This window comes from Pogona vitticeps, chromosome 9 (genome assembly GCF_051106095.1).
Source record: "Pogona vitticeps strain Pit_001003342236 chromosome 9, PviZW2.1, whole genome shotgun sequence".
NCBI lineage: Eukaryota > Metazoa > Chordata > Lepidosauria > Squamata > Agamidae > Pogona > Pogona vitticeps.
Genome location: NC_135791.1, coordinates 18103963 through 18124866, shown reverse-complemented (window position 1 = coordinate 18124866; position 20904 = coordinate 18103963). Strand labels below are relative to the sequence as shown.

The 20904-nt window shown below is 43.1% G+C and overlaps 1 protein-coding gene across 3 annotated transcripts in view; it reads right to left on the bottom strand.

The window, feature by feature from the left end:
* The window catches only part of LOC110090914 (leucine-rich glioma-inactivated protein 1), a 29076-nt gene that overhangs the window by 3387 nt on the left and 4785 nt on the right, over positions 1–20904 (bottom strand). Inside the window, exons 4-10 of one of the 3 annotated variants that reach the window (XR_013538489.1) lie at positions 13821–13892; positions 11715–11786; positions 10143–10312; positions 9016–9180; positions 6393–6419; positions 1811–2770; positions 1224–1452 (exon numbers count right to left, since the gene is read on the bottom strand). Coding sequence is in view for 2 of the 3 variants with exons in the window: in XM_020814793.3 (XP_020670452.2) it covers positions 2265–2770; positions 6393–6419; positions 9016–9180; positions 10143–10312; positions 11715–11786; positions 13821–13892 (1012 nt within the window). In the remaining variant the exon portion in view is untranslated. Of the gene's footprint in view, positions 1–1223; positions 1453–1810; positions 2771–6392; positions 6420–9015; positions 9181–10142; positions 10313–11714; positions 11787–13820; positions 13893–20904 lie in introns of those variants that run through there. The other 2 variants (XM_020814793.3, XM_020814794.3) reach the window with 2 other exon arrangements.

Here is a 20904-nt window from a genome sequence, read left to right as displayed (position 1 = left end):
GGAGATTACCCATTCATTCATTGAGCCTCTGGCTAGCCACTGTGGCAACCCAATACTAGACTAGACAGTCTTCTGTCTGATCTGTCACAACTCTTGTGTCCTTCTGATTCCTCTGCTTTGCAGTTCACAGATGAAATGAAGGGAGCTTGGAGGTTGTGGGTCAATCGGGAAGAGGCTGTCATATAAAACGATGGCGAGCCCTGTTTGGTGTAGCTCCCCAGATCATTCCTAGGCCCATACTTCCTTAATTTTAAGCATCTGTCATTGGCACTAGGCCCTGGTTGACGGAGCTGCAAAAGATCCCTTTTCTGCCACTCTGACTCAGAAGACGGAAGCAATCTCTTTCACTATAGTTGCCTATTGCCTGGAAATTTCAATGAAAATAATAGTAAGACTATTCGATGATACACAGCTGTGTATTATGTACTCTGCTGCACAATTTGCTCTGGTAGCTAAGAAGTTGAGGCTTCGATTGGTTAAGGTTCATAATATTGCATAAATGTTGAATATAGTGACTTTGATATTATACGCTATGCCGCCATTCCCAGAACGGGTTTATTGACCCTGGGGCATCCTTTTGCATTTCATCGTTTTTATGTACGTCTGTCTTTGTAAAGGCCTATGGCCAGAAACAATAAAGGAAATATTGCCTAGTAGGTCCTACGCTGACCAAAAAGTTGGATTTTTAGGACGATGAGCTGAATTCAAATGCTCGAAATGATCTGGATTATAGGGGAAACTAGGTAAAGAAGGGTCATGGAAAAAGTGATTCTAGAAACCTAAATAAACTATTAGTCTTAGATCTTGATTTAGTCGTATCTATATATTATTATTATTATTATTATTATTATTATTATTATTATTATTATTATTATTATTATTATTATTATTATTATTATTATTATTATTATTATTATTATTGGAGAAGTTTAAAACCAATATGGTATAGTGGATAGAGTGTCAAACTAGGCCCCTGAGACCTGGATTTAAATCCCGACCCAACCATGGAAACTCTCAGAAGAGTGGAAATAGTAAACCATTCCCTGAATACCTCACATACCTTGGAAACCTTCCAAACACCATAGGTTGGAAGAAGCTGGACAGCACATAACATTGAGTGAAGTCATTGAAATCAATAGAATGTAAGTTAGAGCCACCTAGAGTGGTCTATTGACTAGATAGGCGGGATATAAATAAAATAAAATAAAATAAATAATAAATTAGATGTGAGTTGTTTTTCCTAGGTGACTTACTCTGTCCCATCATGGTATCTAGCCAACAGTGGGAGCTGTAGACTTGGATTCTGCTGTGCTTAGATGTCATGAATGCAATTGATCAAAAATTGTCCTGGTTGTACTCCCATGGTTTAAATCAAATGGCATAATAGCATTCTACCCTATAGCTCAAGAATCACACAACTGGATGAGGTCTTTTTGGCCAGTGGTTCTCAACCTCTAGGATGTGGTGGCGCTGCAGGCTAAACCGCAGAAGCCTGTGCTGCAGGGTCAGAAGACCAAGCAGTCGTAAGATCGAATCCACGCGACGGAGTGAGCTCCCGTTGCTTGTTCCAGCTCCCGCCAACCTAGCGGTTCAAAAGCATGCAAATGCAAGTAGATAAATAGGGACCACCTTGGTGGGAAGGTAACAGCGTCCCGTGTCTAAGTCGCACTGGCCATGTGACCACGGAAGATTGTCTTCGGACAAAACGCTGGCTCTATGGCTTGGAAACGGGGATGAGCACCACCCTCTAGAGTCGAACATGAGTGGACAAAAATTGTCAAGGGGAACCTTTACCTTTACCTTTCTCAACCTCTGGCCAACCATCTCTGGCCAGATGCTTTGGACTTCAGAATCCGCTCTGAATTACAACGACAAAGAGCTCGACTTCAGAAGTCAACATGGCCAATGACCATGGTTTCTGGGACTTGAAGCCCAAACATCAAGGGGATCTAATCTTAAAAACCACTGTTGTAATGTATTCATTTTGAACAATAAATCCAGAGTTTGAGTCGCCACTGATAGGTGACAGTCCAACATCTGCCCGAAAACCTCCAACAAGGAAAGCTAGTCATCAGACTCCAAACTGCTGGCTCTTTAGTCACATGTTCCAACCCACTGAGCTCTCCAGCTAGCAATGAGTTGGAAATTTTGATTCTATTGATACAGCCAAATAGGCTGAAGTAGCTATTTGCCTGCACAGGGCTTGCTTTTCCTCCCCAGCTTGTAACCCATCCTTCGATCTAGCAGAGAGAGATCCTCCTCACCTTGGAGTCACCCAGGAAGCGGGTCAAGCAGATATACACATCCTCCTTGACCTTGAAATGCTTGACGGCATAGACATCGTCCATGTCGGGGATGTCAGTGCGGCGCACAAACTGCTGCTTGTTCCACTGGTAGATGACTGGGCGTTGGGAGCTGCTGGCCAGGATGAGGTGCGGCTTGCCAGCAATCTCCAAGAATTCGGCGTCTGTGTCACGGTACCAGGCGTGGAGGGACTGGTGAGAATAGAAGCCATGGCCGTTCCAGCGGTAGAGGGTGGTGGAGCCAGCCTTGGAACTGTCCGCCATAATGAAGTACCAGTCCCCTTCCACGCGGAAGACTTCGATGTCATTGGGCTTGCGGATGCGTGAGCTGTCAATCACTTGCATGTGCAGGAACTGCCCTGTGGCTTCGTGGCGCTTGTAGATGTGGGAGCCTTTGAATAGCTGAGCTACAACGACGAAGAGCTCGCCTTCAATCACCAGAGGTTTGCACACCACTGTGGATGACCCTAGGTACCGAAAAGAGGGGAGAGGAGAATCCATAAGAACATCAGAAGATCCACCGTGGATCAGACCAAAGACCTAGTTAGTCCAACTAATTCTGACCAATCAGTTGCTTATGGGGAGCCCGAGAGCAAGACACGAATGCAACTGTGTCACCTGTCTCACACTTCCCAGCGTACTGCCTTTGATATTAGAGCAATATACAGCCATTCTTACTGGTGGCTAAAATCGTTCTATCTTTCATGAATTTGTCTGCTCTCCTTTAAAAACCACCCAGCTCAGCAGCCAACACTATCTATCACCTTTCTCCAATCCATGCATAATTTTAAATACAGCGGTGCCTTGCAAGAAGAATGCCTCGCAGGACAAAAAACTTGCAAGACAAATGGTTTTGGCAATGGGGGGTTGATGACTCGCAAGATAAATGTTCATATGGCCGTGCTTCACAAGAAAAATGTTTTCCGTTTTTTGTTCCTGCCTCATGTTTGCTGATTTTTAAATGTTTTTCTATGATGTTTAAAAAAGTTAAAGGTTTTTGATTGAAATTTTTGAAATCATATGCACAATATGTATGGCTTTCAAGAGCACTTAATAAACCCTTTGTAAACCAAATTTGACTTTTTAATGACTTTTTTTGCCCACAGGAACGCATTAATTAGATTTCAATGCATTCCTATGGGAAAACGCGTTTCGCAAGACAAATTTTCGCAAGACAACATTAACCACGGAACAAATTAAATTCGTCTTGTGAGGCACCACTGTACATCTTTCTTGTCTCACCTATGAAGAGCTTTTTCCTAAGGTAAACAACTCAAACATTGGGGATTCAAAGCGTTTATTCTGTGCTAAACAATTCCAAATGCAGCACCTTGGCATTGTAGGGGAGTTTCTCCAGTCCTTTGATCATCTTGGTTGTCCTTTACTGAAACTTCTCCAGCTTTCCTAATGTAGTGGCACCCTTGCAGTTCTGACAGAAAATGATTGGCACCTTTAACTTATTATTTAGTAGCACCCCCTTTGGAAAAAATAACTGAAATCAATCGCTTCCTGTAACCATGAATGCGTTTCTTACACCTTGCTACTGGAATTTTGGACCACTCTTCTTTTGCCAACTGCTCGAGGGCCTTCAGATTTGAAGGATGCCTTCTCCCAACTGTTGTTTTGAGATCTCTCCACAGGTGATCTATGGGATTCCGATCTGGACTCATTGCTGACCATTTCAGAACTCTCCAGCGCTTTGTTTGTAACCATTTCTGAGTGCTTTCTGAAGTGTGTTTTGGGTCATTGTCCTGCTGGAAGACCCATGACCTCTGGTGGAGACGCAGCTTTCTGACACTGGCCACTACATTGCACCCCAAAATTCTTTGGCAATCATCGATTTCATGATACCATTCACACAGTCAAGGCATCCAGTGCCAGAAGCAGCAGAGCAATCCCAAAACATCTTTGAATCTCCACCACGTTTGACTGTAGGGACTGTGTTCTCTTCTTTGAATGCCTCATTTCTTTTTCTGTAAACTGTGCCATGATGTCCTTGACCAAAAAGCTCTACTTCTGTCTCATCTGTCCATAGTACGTTCTCCCAGAAGGATTGTGGTTTTGTCATATAAGTTTTGGCATACTCCAGTCTTGCTTTTTTTATACCTTTGCGTCAGCAGTGGTGTCTTCCTGGGTCTCCTTCCGTAGCGTCCCTTTTCATTCAGATGGCGACGGATAGTGCGAGCTGACACTGTTGTACCCTGTGTCTGCAGATCAGCTTGAATTTGTTGGGAAGTTAATCTGGGTTCTTTATCCATCATTTGAACAACCCTTAGTTGTAATTTTTCAGTAATTTTGCTCTTCTGTCCATGGCCAGAGAGTGCCATGGGCTGTAAACCTCTTGATATTGCGCACAGTGGACACAGGAACATTAAGATCTCCGGAGATGGACTTGTATCCTTGAGATTGTCAATGTTTTTCCACAATTTTTTCTCTCAAATCCATAGACAACTCTTTAACACTTCATTCTTTTCTCCATGCTCAGTGTCACGCACAACACAAAGGTTGAGTCAACTTGTCTCCATCCTAACTGGTTGCAAGTGTGATTACTATATTGCCCACACCTCTTACTTGCAACAAGTGTGTCTAAATACAAATTTAAAGGAGCATCACATGCTTGAAAAGCAATTGTTTCTTACAATTTAGACAGGGTGCCAATAATTTTGGCCAGTGCATTTTTGGGTTTCTGTGTGGAATTGTATCAGATTTGACTTTTCTTCTCTGTTTTTTTCTGCTGTTCCAACGCAAACTGAGTACCAAAACATTTGCAACTGCAACAATTTTCTGAGAGAAGAGTTGCATTTTCTGACAGAATTGCAAGGGTGCCAATATTTTTGGCCATGACTGTATGTCCTCATTAAGCCTGATAATGTCACCAGCAGGGGTGCTTTTTTCAAACATTAAACATTTTCTATTTCTGTCCTGGGGTTTCCATGTAATTCATTCCATAATCAGATAGCTGTTGGACATCCTGGACAGGTGGAGGAAGTCTTTATTTATCAAAAACCACAACCACGGCTTTCTGACAATGATAGGAGCATAAGAGCCTCAGGACAGAAGTAGGAGACATTTAATTTCTGAAAAATCACCCCTGCTGATGATTCCAGAAATTGTGTGGGATGTGGTGGCCAGATTATGACACATGATTCCAGAACTGATTCCACTATGGGTTTATGGCAGCATGATATAGGCAGTTTCCTGTTCAATTTATTTTCTTATTACGCTGAACATGTGGCTTGCTCTTTCAGTAGAAGTCATATCTTGGTTCAACGTTTTCATCAAGCTGTCTACCAGGAGCTCAAGATCTGTTTCTTGACCAGTCATTTATTTTTTATACCTGGTTACACTAAATCTCATTTGCCATTTTCCTACCATTTTCTCCAATCTGGAAACATCTATGCGTGTTATTTATGTCTGATTCTAGAAGTGCTACAATTAAAAAACCAGTCGTCAGGAATTTGTGCTGTCATTTTTTAAAAGAACTGCTACTACTATTACTATTACTCATCATCATCACTTTCAGCACCAGCATCTGAAATATCACGATCAAAGCTGTACAAAAAAGGCAATACTAGTAATACGTATTACATCAATATTACCTGATAAATTTTTTGTTAAAACTTGTATCTGTTAAATAATACCAGCCAAAGACTGTGCCTTGTATTTTAAGATAATATACTGCTAATAATGTCCTTATGTTTATTCTACAGCATTTCAAATTATAGTGTTTTAAAGCAATATTAATACTGTGGTGTTAATATTATGATATTAATGTTACACTGATATTAAAATGATATATATAAATGACGTAGTTTAAGATGGTTTTTAATTCAGCAGTGTTTTAAGATTATGGTTGGTTTAATTGCATGTCAGCATGATAACCTTTTCAGTGTTTTTAAATCTAAAGTATTTTAGTGCATTTGATTATCGCCTTTCTGTCCTGGAGGTCTCCAAACGTAGGCCATTTAAATTTCATAAGCTCCTTTAGGACCCGGTTTTGGCAGAATGGCAAGTTCTAAATCAACTAAAAATAAGATGCAACTAAGGAGAAAGGTTGTAGAGGGCAGGAGCAGGTGTTCAGATATTCACCAGGGCCAGCCCAAGTTGCTTTGCTGCCTGAGGAAAAAAGATAAGATGCCCATGAATTTTATGTTCAGAAATGAACTTGACTGGCAAAATGAATGTTACGTCAACAATGGCAACAGAAGAGTTCCCTCCCTTTCAGCCCAAAACACCAGACGTTTAGGAGCTCCAGAACATGTGGTGCACCTCTTGATTCCAGTCCTGCTTTTTTCTCTCCTTTGAGATGTTATCAAATTCTTAACCCTTTGCCCTTACAGGGCTCAAACACAGCAGCTTCATCTTTTAAAACAGCCAACGACATGCCAGGTTTCCAGCAGCTGCCATTAAGCCCCAATGGATGGAGACAACATCAGAGCAGAGCATCACCTTCCGGCCAGTGCTGGGAGGCATCCCGGCTACCCTGGCCCTGGCTGGCTAGGGACAATAGTATTGCTTGGGGGGTGGGTTCCATCTTCATATCCTGTTTGCAGGCATGCCACTGCCCTGATGCCAGTACTGTTCTGACAGTAGCCAGGAAGCTTCCCAATACTAGCCAGGCAGCTGGACTGATACGTCTTGTTCTAATACATGCAACTGCATCAAAACAGGATGTATTGCAAGCAGCTTCATTCCTGTTTGCAGGCAACCTGCAGTAAAAAGCTTTGCTGCAAGTTACTGCCAATGCATAGTTCCTGCCAAGGACTCCACAACAGGGAGGGTGTAAGCCCAGGTGTGAATTAGCTTTATTTTGAGGACTGGTGGAACAGTTTATTAATTGGTGTTTTTTTTTAAAAGGTTTTTGCAATGAATACTGAACGGAGCTTGGCTGAATGAATAATTCAAAATCCAGTGTACAAATCCACCCCTTCTCTTAAAATGTTGCGGATTCCAATTCAGGATGTACAAGGTTTTAAATAAATAATTAATCTCTTGCCCCCGGCCCCGGGAGCTGCCCAGGATGTGGCTTGTATAGCCAGCTACTCCAAAGGAGCGAACTCGGAGCTCCCTAGTTGGCTGCCTGACCTGACAATCAACCTTACCCAAAGTTTTCTCTAAGCGTTGCCTAGGGAATTGATTGAGTGACGCTACGCTGTCCGGCACCCAAGAGGAAGAGTACAATACCAACAATAGTTCAGCGTTTTGTTTTGTTCAGGGCAGGTGCATTTCCCTGAAGCACCCCAAAATGAACCACAAACCGGCCCAATTTGTGTGTGTGTGTGTGGGGGGGTTGTTTATTGTTTTTGCTTCATGGTTCATTTTATGCCCATTTCTAATCAAGGGTAGACCATTTCAGTGGGTCCCAATCTTGGGTCCCCAGATGGTCTTGGACTACAACTCCCAGAAATCCTGGCCAGCACAGCTAGTGGTGAAGGCTTCTGGGAGTTTTAGTCCAAGAACATCTGGGTCCCAAGACTGGGAACCATTGGTTTATAGAGATGGAGAACAGCAATGGATTCTGCATCCCTTGAGGTGAAACCTGATATCTCAGACTGATTTGAAAAAAATTCCACTTCCATCTTGAAACTTTAATAAATCCTGAACATCTGGCCACGACACTGTTTCTAGCTCAGATGCTTTTGATATTTTAGTAGTTTAATAAAGATACTACCCAGTCTTGTTTTCAGATAATGTACAAAGCTCACACTTTCTTTCTTTCTTTCTTTCTTTCTTTCTTTCTTTCTTTCTTTCTTTCTTTCTTTCTTTCTTTCTTTCTTTCTTTCTTTCTTTCTTTCTTTCTTTCTTTCTTTCTTTCTTTCTTTCTTTCTTTCTTTCTTTATACTTTTGAATCTTGGCTACTGCCTGATGTATAATGGCAGAATCTCTATCTAGTATGGTTGGCAAAGGAACAGGATTGTGTCAAGGCACTAGGGAACTGCTATGCTTTCCTGAGATTCCAGATGAGGAGACACAGGGAAGACAAGGAAATAAATAAGTAATGCTGGAGGAGAAGAAAACTTGTTTTTTTGTTTTGACAGATGGCATCAGAGGCTGGGCACCTCCTTCCACCTTCTGTCAGCTGATGGCAAAAGAGTTCACAGGTTGGCTCGCAATGAATGTGTTTGCAGATGTGCTACGGATGTGCAACATCAGTGCACCAATATTCAGAAGTTGAAGGGAGAGGAGTGTGAAGAAAGCCAGTTGGTGCAGCTGTTTGGGACCCCTGTGTCATTTAATACAAGGCAAGTGTGGGGCTCTTGAAGCTGAGGCTCCCATACTTTGGCCATCTCATGAGAAGAGAAGACTCCCTGGAAAAGACCCTGATGTTGGGAAAGTGTGAAGGCAAGAGGAGAAGGGGATGACAGAGGACGAGATGGATGGACAGTGTTGTCGAAGCGATCAACATGAATTTGACCCAACTCCAGGAAGCAGTGGAAGGCAGGAGGGCCTGCCGTGCTCTGGTCCATGGGGTCACAAAGAGTCGGACACAACTTAACGACTAAACAACAGCAAGAAGAGTGGAACACCTTGTTCCTATCCCCACAACCAGTTGACTCAGATGTAGTTTACAACCCTCTCACAATCGTTGTGTGCTCTCCTCCTGTGACATCACAAGAATCTTCCCCCTGATTTAAGCTACTGGCCCTGAAATCTCAGGAAAGGTGATGCTGTTGCCCTGGCAACCCTACAGAGAAAACCTGTGCCATCTCACCATTGATGTAGGCATAGTTGCGGAATTTCCCTGTCACATGATCCCATTCCATGAAGCTGCAGCGACCAGTAAAAGGTTGGGCAACCACCAAGTTTTGTTCCCCGTGGTAGTTGAAGGTTTCTACGGAGATGGACTGTTCCGGAAGAGTATCAAATAGCTCAAGTTCTGCAGGAAGGAGGGTAGAAATTAGTGTTGGAACCCCTCCCCAAATTTTCCTCCTTTAACTTCAAGTATTGCATTGATTGGTATACATTCAACATCAGAGGCACATTCACTTATCCTTGCTTTCCGTGGGTCTTGCAGTTTGTATGCATTTATTGCTCATATTGTTGGAGTTTTTGCAACCTCGCCTGCTGCCTGTGTTTGTTTGACTGGGATGGTCTTTTCGGGGCTGGCCTGCTGCCATCTACCCAGCACTAATCAATCAGTCCCTCCTGCCTCTGAATTCAAAAACAGCCATGCCTCTATGTTGAATGTTCTCTTTCCCTGTTCACAACTGTAAGTAATGGAATATTTTTATTCTTTCTCTTACAAATGTCTCAGAGTGAATTACTGAGACCGTAAGTGCCAGTTAAGGAGAAAGGGGTGAAATATCTGGGCAACTTGAAGCTATTCTCCTCTGTGAGACTCTGTACTTCTGCTATGAACCAGAAAAATAATTCTAACACAAAATTCAACACTCTGCAATATATATTGCCTTATGTCTCAGGCACCATGATATACATTGTTCAGAGAATTTACAGTTGGCCCTAAGTCCCCAGATGTTCTTGGACTACAACTCCCAGAAATCCTGGCCAGCACCAGCCAGTGGCGAAGGCTTCTGGGTCCAAGACCGTCTGGGAGCTAAAGGTTGGGAACCACTGTTCGAGAGAATGCAGACGAAATCTTATTTTTTAAAAAACCCCTAAGGAGAGAGATCAGGGACCTCAGAATTGAACATCCCTAGTGAGCAGCACGTGGACAGCAGACTCAACAGTGGGCACTGCCTTGTATGAGTTCTCTATTTGCCCGCCTCCTTTGCTCTCCCTTCTGGTGATAGGCACCCACTCTAACACGATGAGAGCTGAGACGATGGGAAAGGATCTTTCAGGGAGAGCAGCCGCTCACAGCACAAAGCAAGGACCTACTTGTGGTGATGCAGTTAAATCCCCCGGGGCGGAGTTCACTCAGGCTGGTGCGGTTCAGCTCAGCGGGCGACCGGCACTCGATGGGTTGCACCAAGGCGTTGGTCTGGCTCAGCCACTCCACCAGCCATTTCAACTTGCAGTCACAATGGAAGGCATTTCCCCTCAAGTCTCTGCCGGGAGAAAAGGCAGTTTGTCATTTCTCTTAGAAGTGTCTAGACCCGGGACATGACAAGAGTATCTAGGAAGACAGGTGTTCTTTGGGGGAACTTTGTGTGCACCTGTCTCTTCCTCCCCATAGTCCTCTTTTTCTAAGCTGTCACACTGCAGATGTTTTAGACTACAACTCCCAGTCCTTTACCTTTGGCAGTATGAACTGCACAAGCTGGGGATTCTGGGCATTGCGGTCTGAAACATCCTGATTCACAATCCATATGATATACAAGATCCTATTATACCTGTAGGATCAGTATCCATGGTTTCATCTATACACAGTATGAAAAACTGCTGGATAGCTCCGTGTTTTAAGCTCTGTGGAGCCAGAGGTTGGAAGTTTAGTTCCTCGCTATGTTTCTTTGACAGGGACTGGATTTGATGATCCATAAGGTCCTTTCCGGCTCTGCAGTTCTAAGGTTATTATTACAATATTAAAAATATTAAATGAAGAAAGCCAGAAATATGTATTTCCAGGTTGTAATTACCAGACGTGGCCACCAGAAGGCGCAAGATACCATGCTATGTACAAGGTTTACTATTATCCACTGTTTCTGGCATCTGTAAAGGGGCTTGGAACCAATCCCCCCCCCGAATACTCTGTCCTACTATATAGTGTATTTACTTGGCACAGTTGTAGCAGTTTAATTTCACTAACTACCATAGCTCCAGAGCTTGGGAAAGTTAATTTCCTGAAATAGAGCCCTTATAATCCTCCAAACAGAATGGCCATTGCCTACCATGGTTGTGGATTCCAGCCAAACACAATCCATTAACAATTAAGGGTCAGCATAACTATGTAATTTTCTAAACCAATGCTGGCTGGGGGATGCTGGGAGTTGTACTCCCAGAAAGTCATTTTTCTAAACTCTGCTGCTTTGGGATGAACAGCCACCATTAGAGCAACCGGGCCCACCCTTAATCCAAACAACTATCCTACAACAGCTTCCCTCAAAGTGGTGCACTTGAGATGAGCCAGATTTCAACCCCAGCCATCTCCACATGTGCCAGTTTGGTATTAAGGAGATTTTTAGTCTCGCTCATCCACAGGACAAGTTGGAGAAGGCTGGCATGTAAACCAAGTTCTTGTTGATCTTTGGAGATCCGGTCTTCTATGTTCGCCCCCCAACCCAGGCCAAGAAACCAACATGCTTTTGTAGTGCGCCTTACCAGTAACAGAGAGGTGAGGATCTGTTACCTCAGGGTGGGCAATTTGTATTCCTCCACACATCGGTAGAGTACAATTCCCATTGGACTCAGCTAGTACTGCCAATAGTGAGGAATGCTTGTGCCCGCAGTCCACCATCTGCAGAGCCCCTCCCAAACCCCAAACCCCCTTGTTTTCTTTCCCCTACAACTCACACTGAAGTTAAAACATCCAGGCCTCGGAACAGGTGTCTTGGCAGAGTCTGCAGGTTATTATTGGCCAAATTCCTGTGAGGAAGCAAAGAAAAACCCTTTAGGGGGAAGAGGATGAGGTAGGAACCATTTGTAGACACAGCACTGGGTTGGATGGAGAGACCCTGAAGGTAAGAACGAAGAGATATGTGTAGGACTCAGCAGCAGGGCTGGCCAAAGACATTTTGCTGCCTGAGGCAAAACGAAAGAAGCTGCCCTCTTGGCCCATCGCCTCTGACATGGTGCATTGCATTTATGCCTGCAGGCACTTGAGCCTGCAAAATGTACTGGTGCTTCTCTCTGGGAAAAAAAAACTCCAAGAGCAAGCAAGCATCCAAACTGAATAATAAACAATGCCTGTGTCTCCATAACAACCCAAAGGAGCTGAGCCTCACTCTACCTAAGGGTAGTGCCGACTCTCTTGCTGATAAACCCGTGTTTGGACGGTAGACAGCAGACAACAGAGTCACGTGAATGATTTTGTTTTTAAATGAATGAGAACAAAAAACTCTGCACGGAAAGCTAGATGTGTTTGCTCCTTGCATATAAGTAGAACAATAGTTTTGAGAGAAAATAATGTTGTGTGCACTTTATGTAAAATCTCGCATGCCGTCTGAACCTAGGTTTACAAGCTCAGTAGAAACCTAGGTGTGTGGACATATGGACCTGACAAAATCCATTTCCCCCGCTAAGGATTTCTTTATTCATCATAGTTTGAGGGAGATTTCAATCAGGCTGCCTTTCCCCTCTTACTTTCAAATTAATCTTAGTGTTGCTATTTTTTTAAAGAGAGAAAGAAAGAAAGCTTGCCAGTAATGACAACTAGAAACCACCAGGTGGTGTTCATTTTGAATTAGTCTTTCAAGCTAAAGCATAGATACCATTTAACTATGACTTAGGAACATAACAATATGCTGTAACAGAGAAGGCCCATAGTGAGAGCAAATGAAATGAATATATCAAAAGTTCAATTCTGCAGAATAAAAAGTTATAGCACACTTGTATCTCTAGGGAAGAAAGGGCATAGCTCAATAGAGTATTGAAACAGGGCAGAATCTTTAAAACAGTGGTACCCAACCTTTTCAGAACCACAGATCGGTTGGTGGGGCAGGGTCCGTGCGCGGGGAGGTGGGGCACCCCTGCGCTTGCGGGTGGGCAGGACACCTGTGCATGCGGATGGCCGTGCATGGGGGGAGTGCGTGCAGGGGGCGGGAGATCTGTCTCCTGCCAAGGCCATGGACCGGCACCAGGCTACAGACTGGGGTGGGGTTTGGGGACCACTGCTTTAAAATAAGGCTTTTGCAGCTAGAGTGTTTCTTAAGATGTTTGTTTCCAAGGGTTTAACAATGATTTAGTACAATATCAGTTCGTTCCTCTCTCCCCTGTCAGCAGTTCCTATCCTAAATGAGCAGAAGAATCTGGACAAGAATAGGATTGTAGTCCTCCTAGTGGAAGTTTATATTACAATGGAATTGTAATATAACTTACAATATATAACTTATGTTGTAATATAACTTATTATCACTTACAATGAAATTCTAGTAAGTGAGAATTAATGCTACAATCCATGCTGATACCCTGAAATTTACAAGCATCTAGGTATAAAACAGATAGATTTGCAAATTACTGCAAAAGAACTTGAAAACTCTTCATATATCTCTAGATCTATATCTAAGTGGAAAGATGGAAGGCAAAGGTGTTTTAAGGTGAGAATTAAAAATTTTGCACTAGTAAAATAGGTGGCAATTCTAGGGCACACTGTTAAGTAAAAAGCAAGAACAATGAGGGAAACGGTCACTTGGTTCCTTAACAGTCAGCATTTGGACTAAACAGGTCATGTGATCACAGATGATGACACAGATAGAATCTCTCTTAGTACTGATTTTATGGTTATTATTTCTGTATTTGCATCAGGATCTATATCTTTGCATACACCCTTTATTTGCAAATACTGTATGTGTCCTCATGAGTGATGCAGGTCCTCAGGGGGGTGGAGAAGCATGAAGAGAAGGATGTCATCCTAATCAGACTCTTAAGTGGGGACTGGGATTGTGTCCAAGAAGCACTCACAGATGGAGAAGGCTCTTGAGACCTCTGAAGGCATTCTTCGAGATCGCTTCAAGCCTGTTTTGCTCAATGAACCTGCAAGCAGAGAGAAGATTCCTTAAGTCACTTGGAGTGGAAGAGAGCAGTAGAGAAGTCAACAAAAGGGAATGGGGGAAAATATAGCAATTCCCAGAAGCTTAATGGAGCCATGAATGGCTTGAGAAGCCCAAAATTTCAAGACAGTTGCATAGATAAGCATAAACATGCAGCTGGCAGTTGTGCCCCATAACAAAAGATGTAGTGCGTATTTGTGTGTGAAGACCACCTCTCTCCATATCTCCCAGAGATGGGAAAATGTATATACAGTAGTGCCTCGCTTAACGAGCACCCTGTTTAACGACGAAACCGCTTAGCGATGAAGAATTTGCGATCGAAAAAGCGATCGCATTGCGACGTTTTAAATAGGAAAAAAATCACTTTGCAATGATCGGTAAGCTGTTTCACTTACCAATTATCGCATAGCGATCTTTTTCCTACAGCTGATCGGCGGTTCCGAAATGGCTGCCGGAAAAAAAAACATGGCCGCCTGCTGTGTTTAGGGATGGATTCCTCGCATACCGGCCAGCAAAAATGGCCACCATATGGAGGATTTTTGCTTAAAAGTAAGTTTTAAGCCCATAGGAATGCACTGAAGAGGTTTCAATGCATTCCTGTGGGCTTTTTAAAATCACTTAGCGATGTTTTCGGTTAGCAGTGATTTTTGCTGCACCGATTAACATCGCTAAGCGAGGCACCATTGTACATACATATTTTGTATTAAAAGTAAAGGTTCCCCTTGACAATTTGTCCAGTCATGTCTGACTCTAGGGCGCGGTGCTCATCCCCGTTTCCAAGCCATAGAGCCAGCGTTTGTCCGAAGATATTTTCCATGGTAACGTGGCCAGCGCGACTAGACATGGAACGCCGTTACTTTCCCTTATCTACTTGCATTTGCATGTTTTTGAACTGCTAGGTTGGCAGGAGATATTTTGCATTACAGCTACCAAATATGCCCATGCTGGCAGGAGTATTCTGAAAACTATCATTTGCAATTTATAGACTGCAGGCAAAGCTTCTTTTATTCAGACAAGCTCTTTCACAATTCCCTTTCTCGCGGTCCAACAGTCTTTTAACTGGGTGCATACTTAAATTTTCTTTTATTAGTCTCTTTTAAATTTGTATTTTAATTTTTTAATGCTTTTATTCATTTTTAGCCAAAATCCTACTATAAAAAATCTTGCGCGTCCTGGCAATTTCATAAACAGGTTCTCCTTTTTTCTGGCTGGCTCTTGAGCAAACCATTGCACAACTGGGAGGACGGACCAGGACATCCCACAAATATAGAACATCACTTCTGCACTTTCCTCTGTGTAGTTGTGGAAACCAACAGGATGCTGGCCTTCAAGAGCCTTGTGGTGCAGTGGTTAAACCGCTGTACTGCAGCCAAAACTGTGCTCACGACCTGGGGTTCAATTCCAGGTAAGTGGCTCAAGGTTGACTCAGCCTTCTATCCTTCCGAGGTCGGTAAAATGAGTACCCAGTTCACGGGGGGGGGGGGGGATGTGTAGCCTGCATGATTAACTTGTAAACTGCCCAGAGAGTGCTTGAAGCACTATGGGGCGGTGTATAAGCAGCACACTTTTGCATTTCTTCCATTTAACTACATACGGTTTTAAGTCTTGCTGAAATATACAGTATATCAAAATAGAAATGAAGGAATAAAGAATTAAGAATCTCCAACAGCATTTGGTCTAAAAGCCATCTCCTTTCCTTCATATACCTTAGGAATAGTTATCTTAGATATAAAGAGGAGAAGATGGTTGATTCTGTTTACAGGGGACAGCAGCCGTAGGGGAAACCATGTGGTGAAGTCAAACTGCCATTTAAATTTCCCACAATGCCCCTGATGTGGTGATTCTTTGAGGAACCATGAGACATAAACATGGCACCCTATATGTACTTGGGGGACCTAATGTAAATAATATGATAATCCTGCCACCATTGCAACTGCGTATACAAAAGTTGACTGCAATGGCAAGTGAATCTCTCTTTAACACAGATGATGGCGCCATGGCTTCTTCCACTCTACCTCATGGATGGGGGTCAGACCAAATTAGTGACCCAGAGCAGACCCAGATTTTACCTCAACACCCTTTTAGGAGAGGGGACCAGGAGAACCATTTACCCCTGGCCTCAAACTTGAGGCGCCCCCCCTCAAATGTTGGCTTCTGTTCAGTGACAAATCTGATCTTCAGCAGAAGGAGGTGCTGTCCCTCATCCTCAGAGTACCCCCAGAAAGCCTAGTCCCAAGTAAAAACCCATCACCCCAAAGGAAGAGCTGGATCTGAGGGTGAGAGAACAGATAAAGGGACGAAGGACCTCCAAGTATAGATGATGTCTAGGTCTCACTCAGAAAGCCTGTTGATCCTCCCTCAGTATCTATCACCTGAAGCAGCTGTTCCACTCTGCCTAAGGATAGGGCCAGGTCTGAGGGCAGCTAATGTTGCCCCTGGTCATCATAATGGAAAAATAAACCCACAAGGGCTCAACAGCAGATGAGATGAACATAAAGCAAGTGTTTCTCCCTAGCCTTCCTGAAACCTATAGTCAAATTGGGGGGGGGGGGGAGAGAGATTTGGTCCAGGAAACCAGGAAAAAAGCAGGACATAAGTTGAAACCGAACCATATGCAAGTTGGAATATGCACTTTTGAAATAAATAAAAAGAAATGGCAAAACAAAAGATTTGTCCCACTACTTGGTCCCAAGCCTCTTAACCAAGCCTCATAATGAATGCCATTTTTTAAAAAAATCACTCCGTAAAGACCCAGAGGACACCAAGTCAAAATACATGTACTTAGATGACAACCCTTCAGAAAGGTTTGAATGGAACTGTTAAAAGTGGAGCTTCTTGAGAATTATTCTGCCTTGCTCTTTTAAACTCTAAGAAGACTGTAATTTTTTTAGCTCTACAAATGACAGAAGAGAGTATGTTTAAATATTAATTTAAAAACACATCCACGTACACACAGGATCTTAAATATGTGTGTGTGTGTGTGTGTGTGTGTGCGTGCGTGCGCGCACGTATATGTGTGTGTGTGAGAGAGAGAGGGAGAGGGAGAGGGAGAGAGAGAGAGAAATAATTTACCTCTGATGACATTAGTAACATACTTTATTACTGTATATATTTCTGAAATGACTTGGTGCTGCCCAGGCATTAATTTTGCTTAATAGCGGTTATGAATGGTTTTAAATTTGATTAATAGATTTGGGAGGTAACAGCATGCTGTGAGCAAGACTGGACAGCATGCATACACATATTTAAAGTGATTTTTTGCTATTTTAAAGCATCCAGTTCATTGTGGACAATAAGGATCAAAATTATTCTGCATGGAAGGGGAAGAGAGTTACTCAGTATGGCGTTTTAGACTAGGGTGTGGGAGAGATAGGCTCTAGTCCCTGGTGATGCAGGAAACCCATTGGATGACTTAGGGATGGTCACTCTGTACCCTGAAGATGGTTGAGAGCCTCATGTCGCAGAGGTTAAATTGCAGAACTGCAGCAAAGACTCTGTTCATGACCTAAGTTTGATGCTGAACAGGCTCAGCTAGCACATTCAAGGTTGACTCAGCCTTCCATCCTTCTGAAGTTGGTAAATTGCATACCCAACTCACTGGGGAAGCAATGTATAGCCTGCATAATTAAATTGTAAACCACCTACAGAGAGCTTTATGTGCTATGGGGCCGTATATAAGCAGCAGACTTTGATTTTGGTTTTGTTGGACAACCCAAATAGAGAGGACAGGCACAGATGCTGGCTTAAGGTAAGCTAGATATAAATGTAACTTACAGATAAATAATAAACCTGTCCTTCCCATCTGCAGTGCAATAACAACAAAATACAGTCCTTCCATAAGCTGCTAATATTAGCCATAGGGTGTTAAGTTTTGCTTCCTGTTTTTTTTAAAATGGGGAGATACATAATTGTCTCTTACTCAACACACCCCTGATTTCTTGATTGTCCTCACAGTAGCTATTTAAATAATAACTATCAGCATGCTAAATTATTCATCCATTTCATTTTACAGCCAGCTTGGCCTTAGAGAGAACAGGCAGACATGCTTGTTGATATGGGCGTATCTCGGTAGCATCCGGAAAGGGACACTGGATCTGAATGCATCTAATGATCTACTGAAGCTCAGACCCAGGGCATCATCCTACTATCCTTCAGTTTTGGAGAGCTTCATCATATCATCCTATTACTCCATCTGAAAAGATTCTTCCCCAGCTGTGGCATTCATCTCTTTTATTCAGGACACCCCTGCTTTTTTAACATGCCGCTGTCTTGGCTTGGCAGCACAGCGTGATGTGTTAATAGCCCTGCTGACATTTTTCTGACAGCTGATGCAGAAACTAAGCTTTGGCTGCTCGGAATAACAAAATCCAAGGCGGGGTAGCGGTTGCTGATTGTCAGTTGCACTGTCCAGGGTGTTCTGCACTAGACAGCAGTTGTCCAAAGTATTGAACGGATTCCGGGATCGGGTCCAGCGCTTTGCACAGCTCTTGTACAGAGCCGACTAAAGCCCACGGTGGAGGCTCCTGAAACTGGCATGTGCACCTAGTCCTGGACGGAGGGATATCAAACCCTTGGATGTTTCAACGGGCAACTCCTGTTGACCCCACCGGCATGGTTAGTGAGGGTAGGGTTAGGGTGGGAGTTTTAATCCAAAAACATCTCAAGGATAGCATCTCTCTTTATCTCATCTATTAAGTTCATCAGGAGAGGCCTTTCTCTCAGTTCCACCACCTTCACAGGTGCATTTGGTGGGGACACAGGAAAGGGCCTTCCCAGTTGCTGGCCCCAGACTTTGGAACTCACTCCCACTGGAGGCTAGGCTGGCCCCATCTTGACAGTCCTTCTGCAAGCAGGCAAAGACCTTTCTGTTCAGGCAAACTTTCCCTGAATGACTGGCTGCCCTAGAGGCTTTTTTAATGGATGAACCTTACTGCTTTGAATGTGTTTTAGTATTGCTTGTGTTTTTTTAAGAATGGTATTCATTTGATCCTTTTTAGTATTAGTAACACTCACTGGCGTTAGCTTTCAATATTGTCGTTTAAAGATGTAAGTTGCCTTGGATGCTTTTTTAAGGAGAATAGTGGGGTAAAAATATTTTAAATAAATAAAATAGATAAATCTCAAGATCAGAGGGCTTTCCACCCTCAGTTCTAGATTAATTAGCCTCTGTTCTCTAGCAGTCATAGACAATAGTATCGTTTGGGTAGATGGGTGCTGTCTACCTAACCCAACACTCTCACCGAGCACAGGGATGCTAGATGTACGTATATAGATTTGGCAAAGGGATAGAATGATTGGCAAATTAGATGTGGCTGGGTCTACCTCTGGTGACCCCCCCCTCCCTTGGCTGCAGTGCTAGTGGCTCCATACTCTGTCCCATTTCTCCCAGATTCTTCAACTGGAGGTCTTCCCCTATATGGCTGATTTATCTTACAAATGGAGGATCAAACTGGATGTGACGCCATTCACAAAGTTATGAATAAGTCATCATTTCATTAAGTAAATAACTGATGGGACAGCTTCCCCTGGTCCATATCTGAATGGGACTCTCCAAGAAGGATTTTAAACTTTTGCCCTGTGCATGATCCTACTGCAGATCTCCTGTCCCCCACCCCCCATTTCTGCTGTCAGAGTTGGATGGAACATTTCTACCACATGTACGGGAATTTGCCTTGAACTATAGCAAAAACATGGTATTGTAGAGGCATTCAGACTTTGTTTAGAACTGCAAACAATTCAAGGCCCCTTTCATTTCTCCATCAAGGTAACCCATACTAAGAGTGCTGCATTACCTCTTTATGCTTAAAAACATCCCATACAATTCCTGAGTGAATGACTGTTCTCACATCTGTTTTAGCCCTGGAAACAGTTGTATACAATATTGGGTTAATCATGAGCTCATTCAAAGAATCCTGGAGATTTTAGGGAGGATTTCACAGAACTGCATTTTCTAGGCAATCATGGAGAGAGAAAATGAGCCTTCTACCATTTAAGCCAGAAACCAAGCAGTAAAAGTAAGTGATCCTATAAGCAAAGGTATAGCTGTTGCTGTCCTCAGCTTCCTCTGGTTAGGGAAGGAGTTGTATGACAGAAGACAAGAAGCAAAGGAAAACCACTGCATGATTGCCTTAACATGGATTTTTTTTCACAGTAGGATTTTGGCCTTTAGATTCCCTATGGCTGAAATGTGTTACCACTTCTTAGAAAATTGCTTTGCCAGGATCACAGTGTGATGAAATTAAAAACACCTTGGAAAAATGTTGCATTTTTGGCTTCAGCTCAGAATGGAGAATTCCGGGAGTTTTAATTTTAAAAAGTGTGTGTGTGTGTGGGGGGTAATATTTCCAAGCTCTGATTAAAAACTTCCTTTCTGCTCAACTCTGAAGCTAGTCTGAAGTTGCATGCCTTTCTTACACTGCAGTCTGAAAATAGGTTTGCTTGCGGGTGTATTCCATGAGTTCAGTGGAACTCTCCTCTATAAGCGAGTATACAACTGGAAATGTCACCAGCATTCCTCAATGAGATGCCCTCCAGATGTGCTGGACTGAAATCACCACCATCCCCAGGTCACATAGCTACTATATTGCCCTAGAAAACCATGGGTTGCTTGTTACATCACAACCCCAGCAAGCACAGGGGTGTGTATTCACAAACAAAGAAAAGGAGTGATCAAGCCGGTTTCTTCTTCATGGAGAGAAGAGATGGCCAACTTGTACCACTCCAGGTATTGTTGGCTTTCCAGCTCCCATCCGTTCTCAGTCACTGTCTGTGCTCAGTTCAGCAATATCCAAGGGACCAGAAGTTAACCATCTCTGATTTGCAGCCCAACCATAGTTTGTTATGATATCTGAACTGCTCCACAAAGATTGCAAACTGCAAAGAAGACTTTCTCCAAGTCGTTCATTCAAAATCTTCCACAACCATGATACTTTTGCTTATGTGAATATGCTTAGAGATGTATTTAAAGTGAAATTGAGATTCATTAAATGACTAAA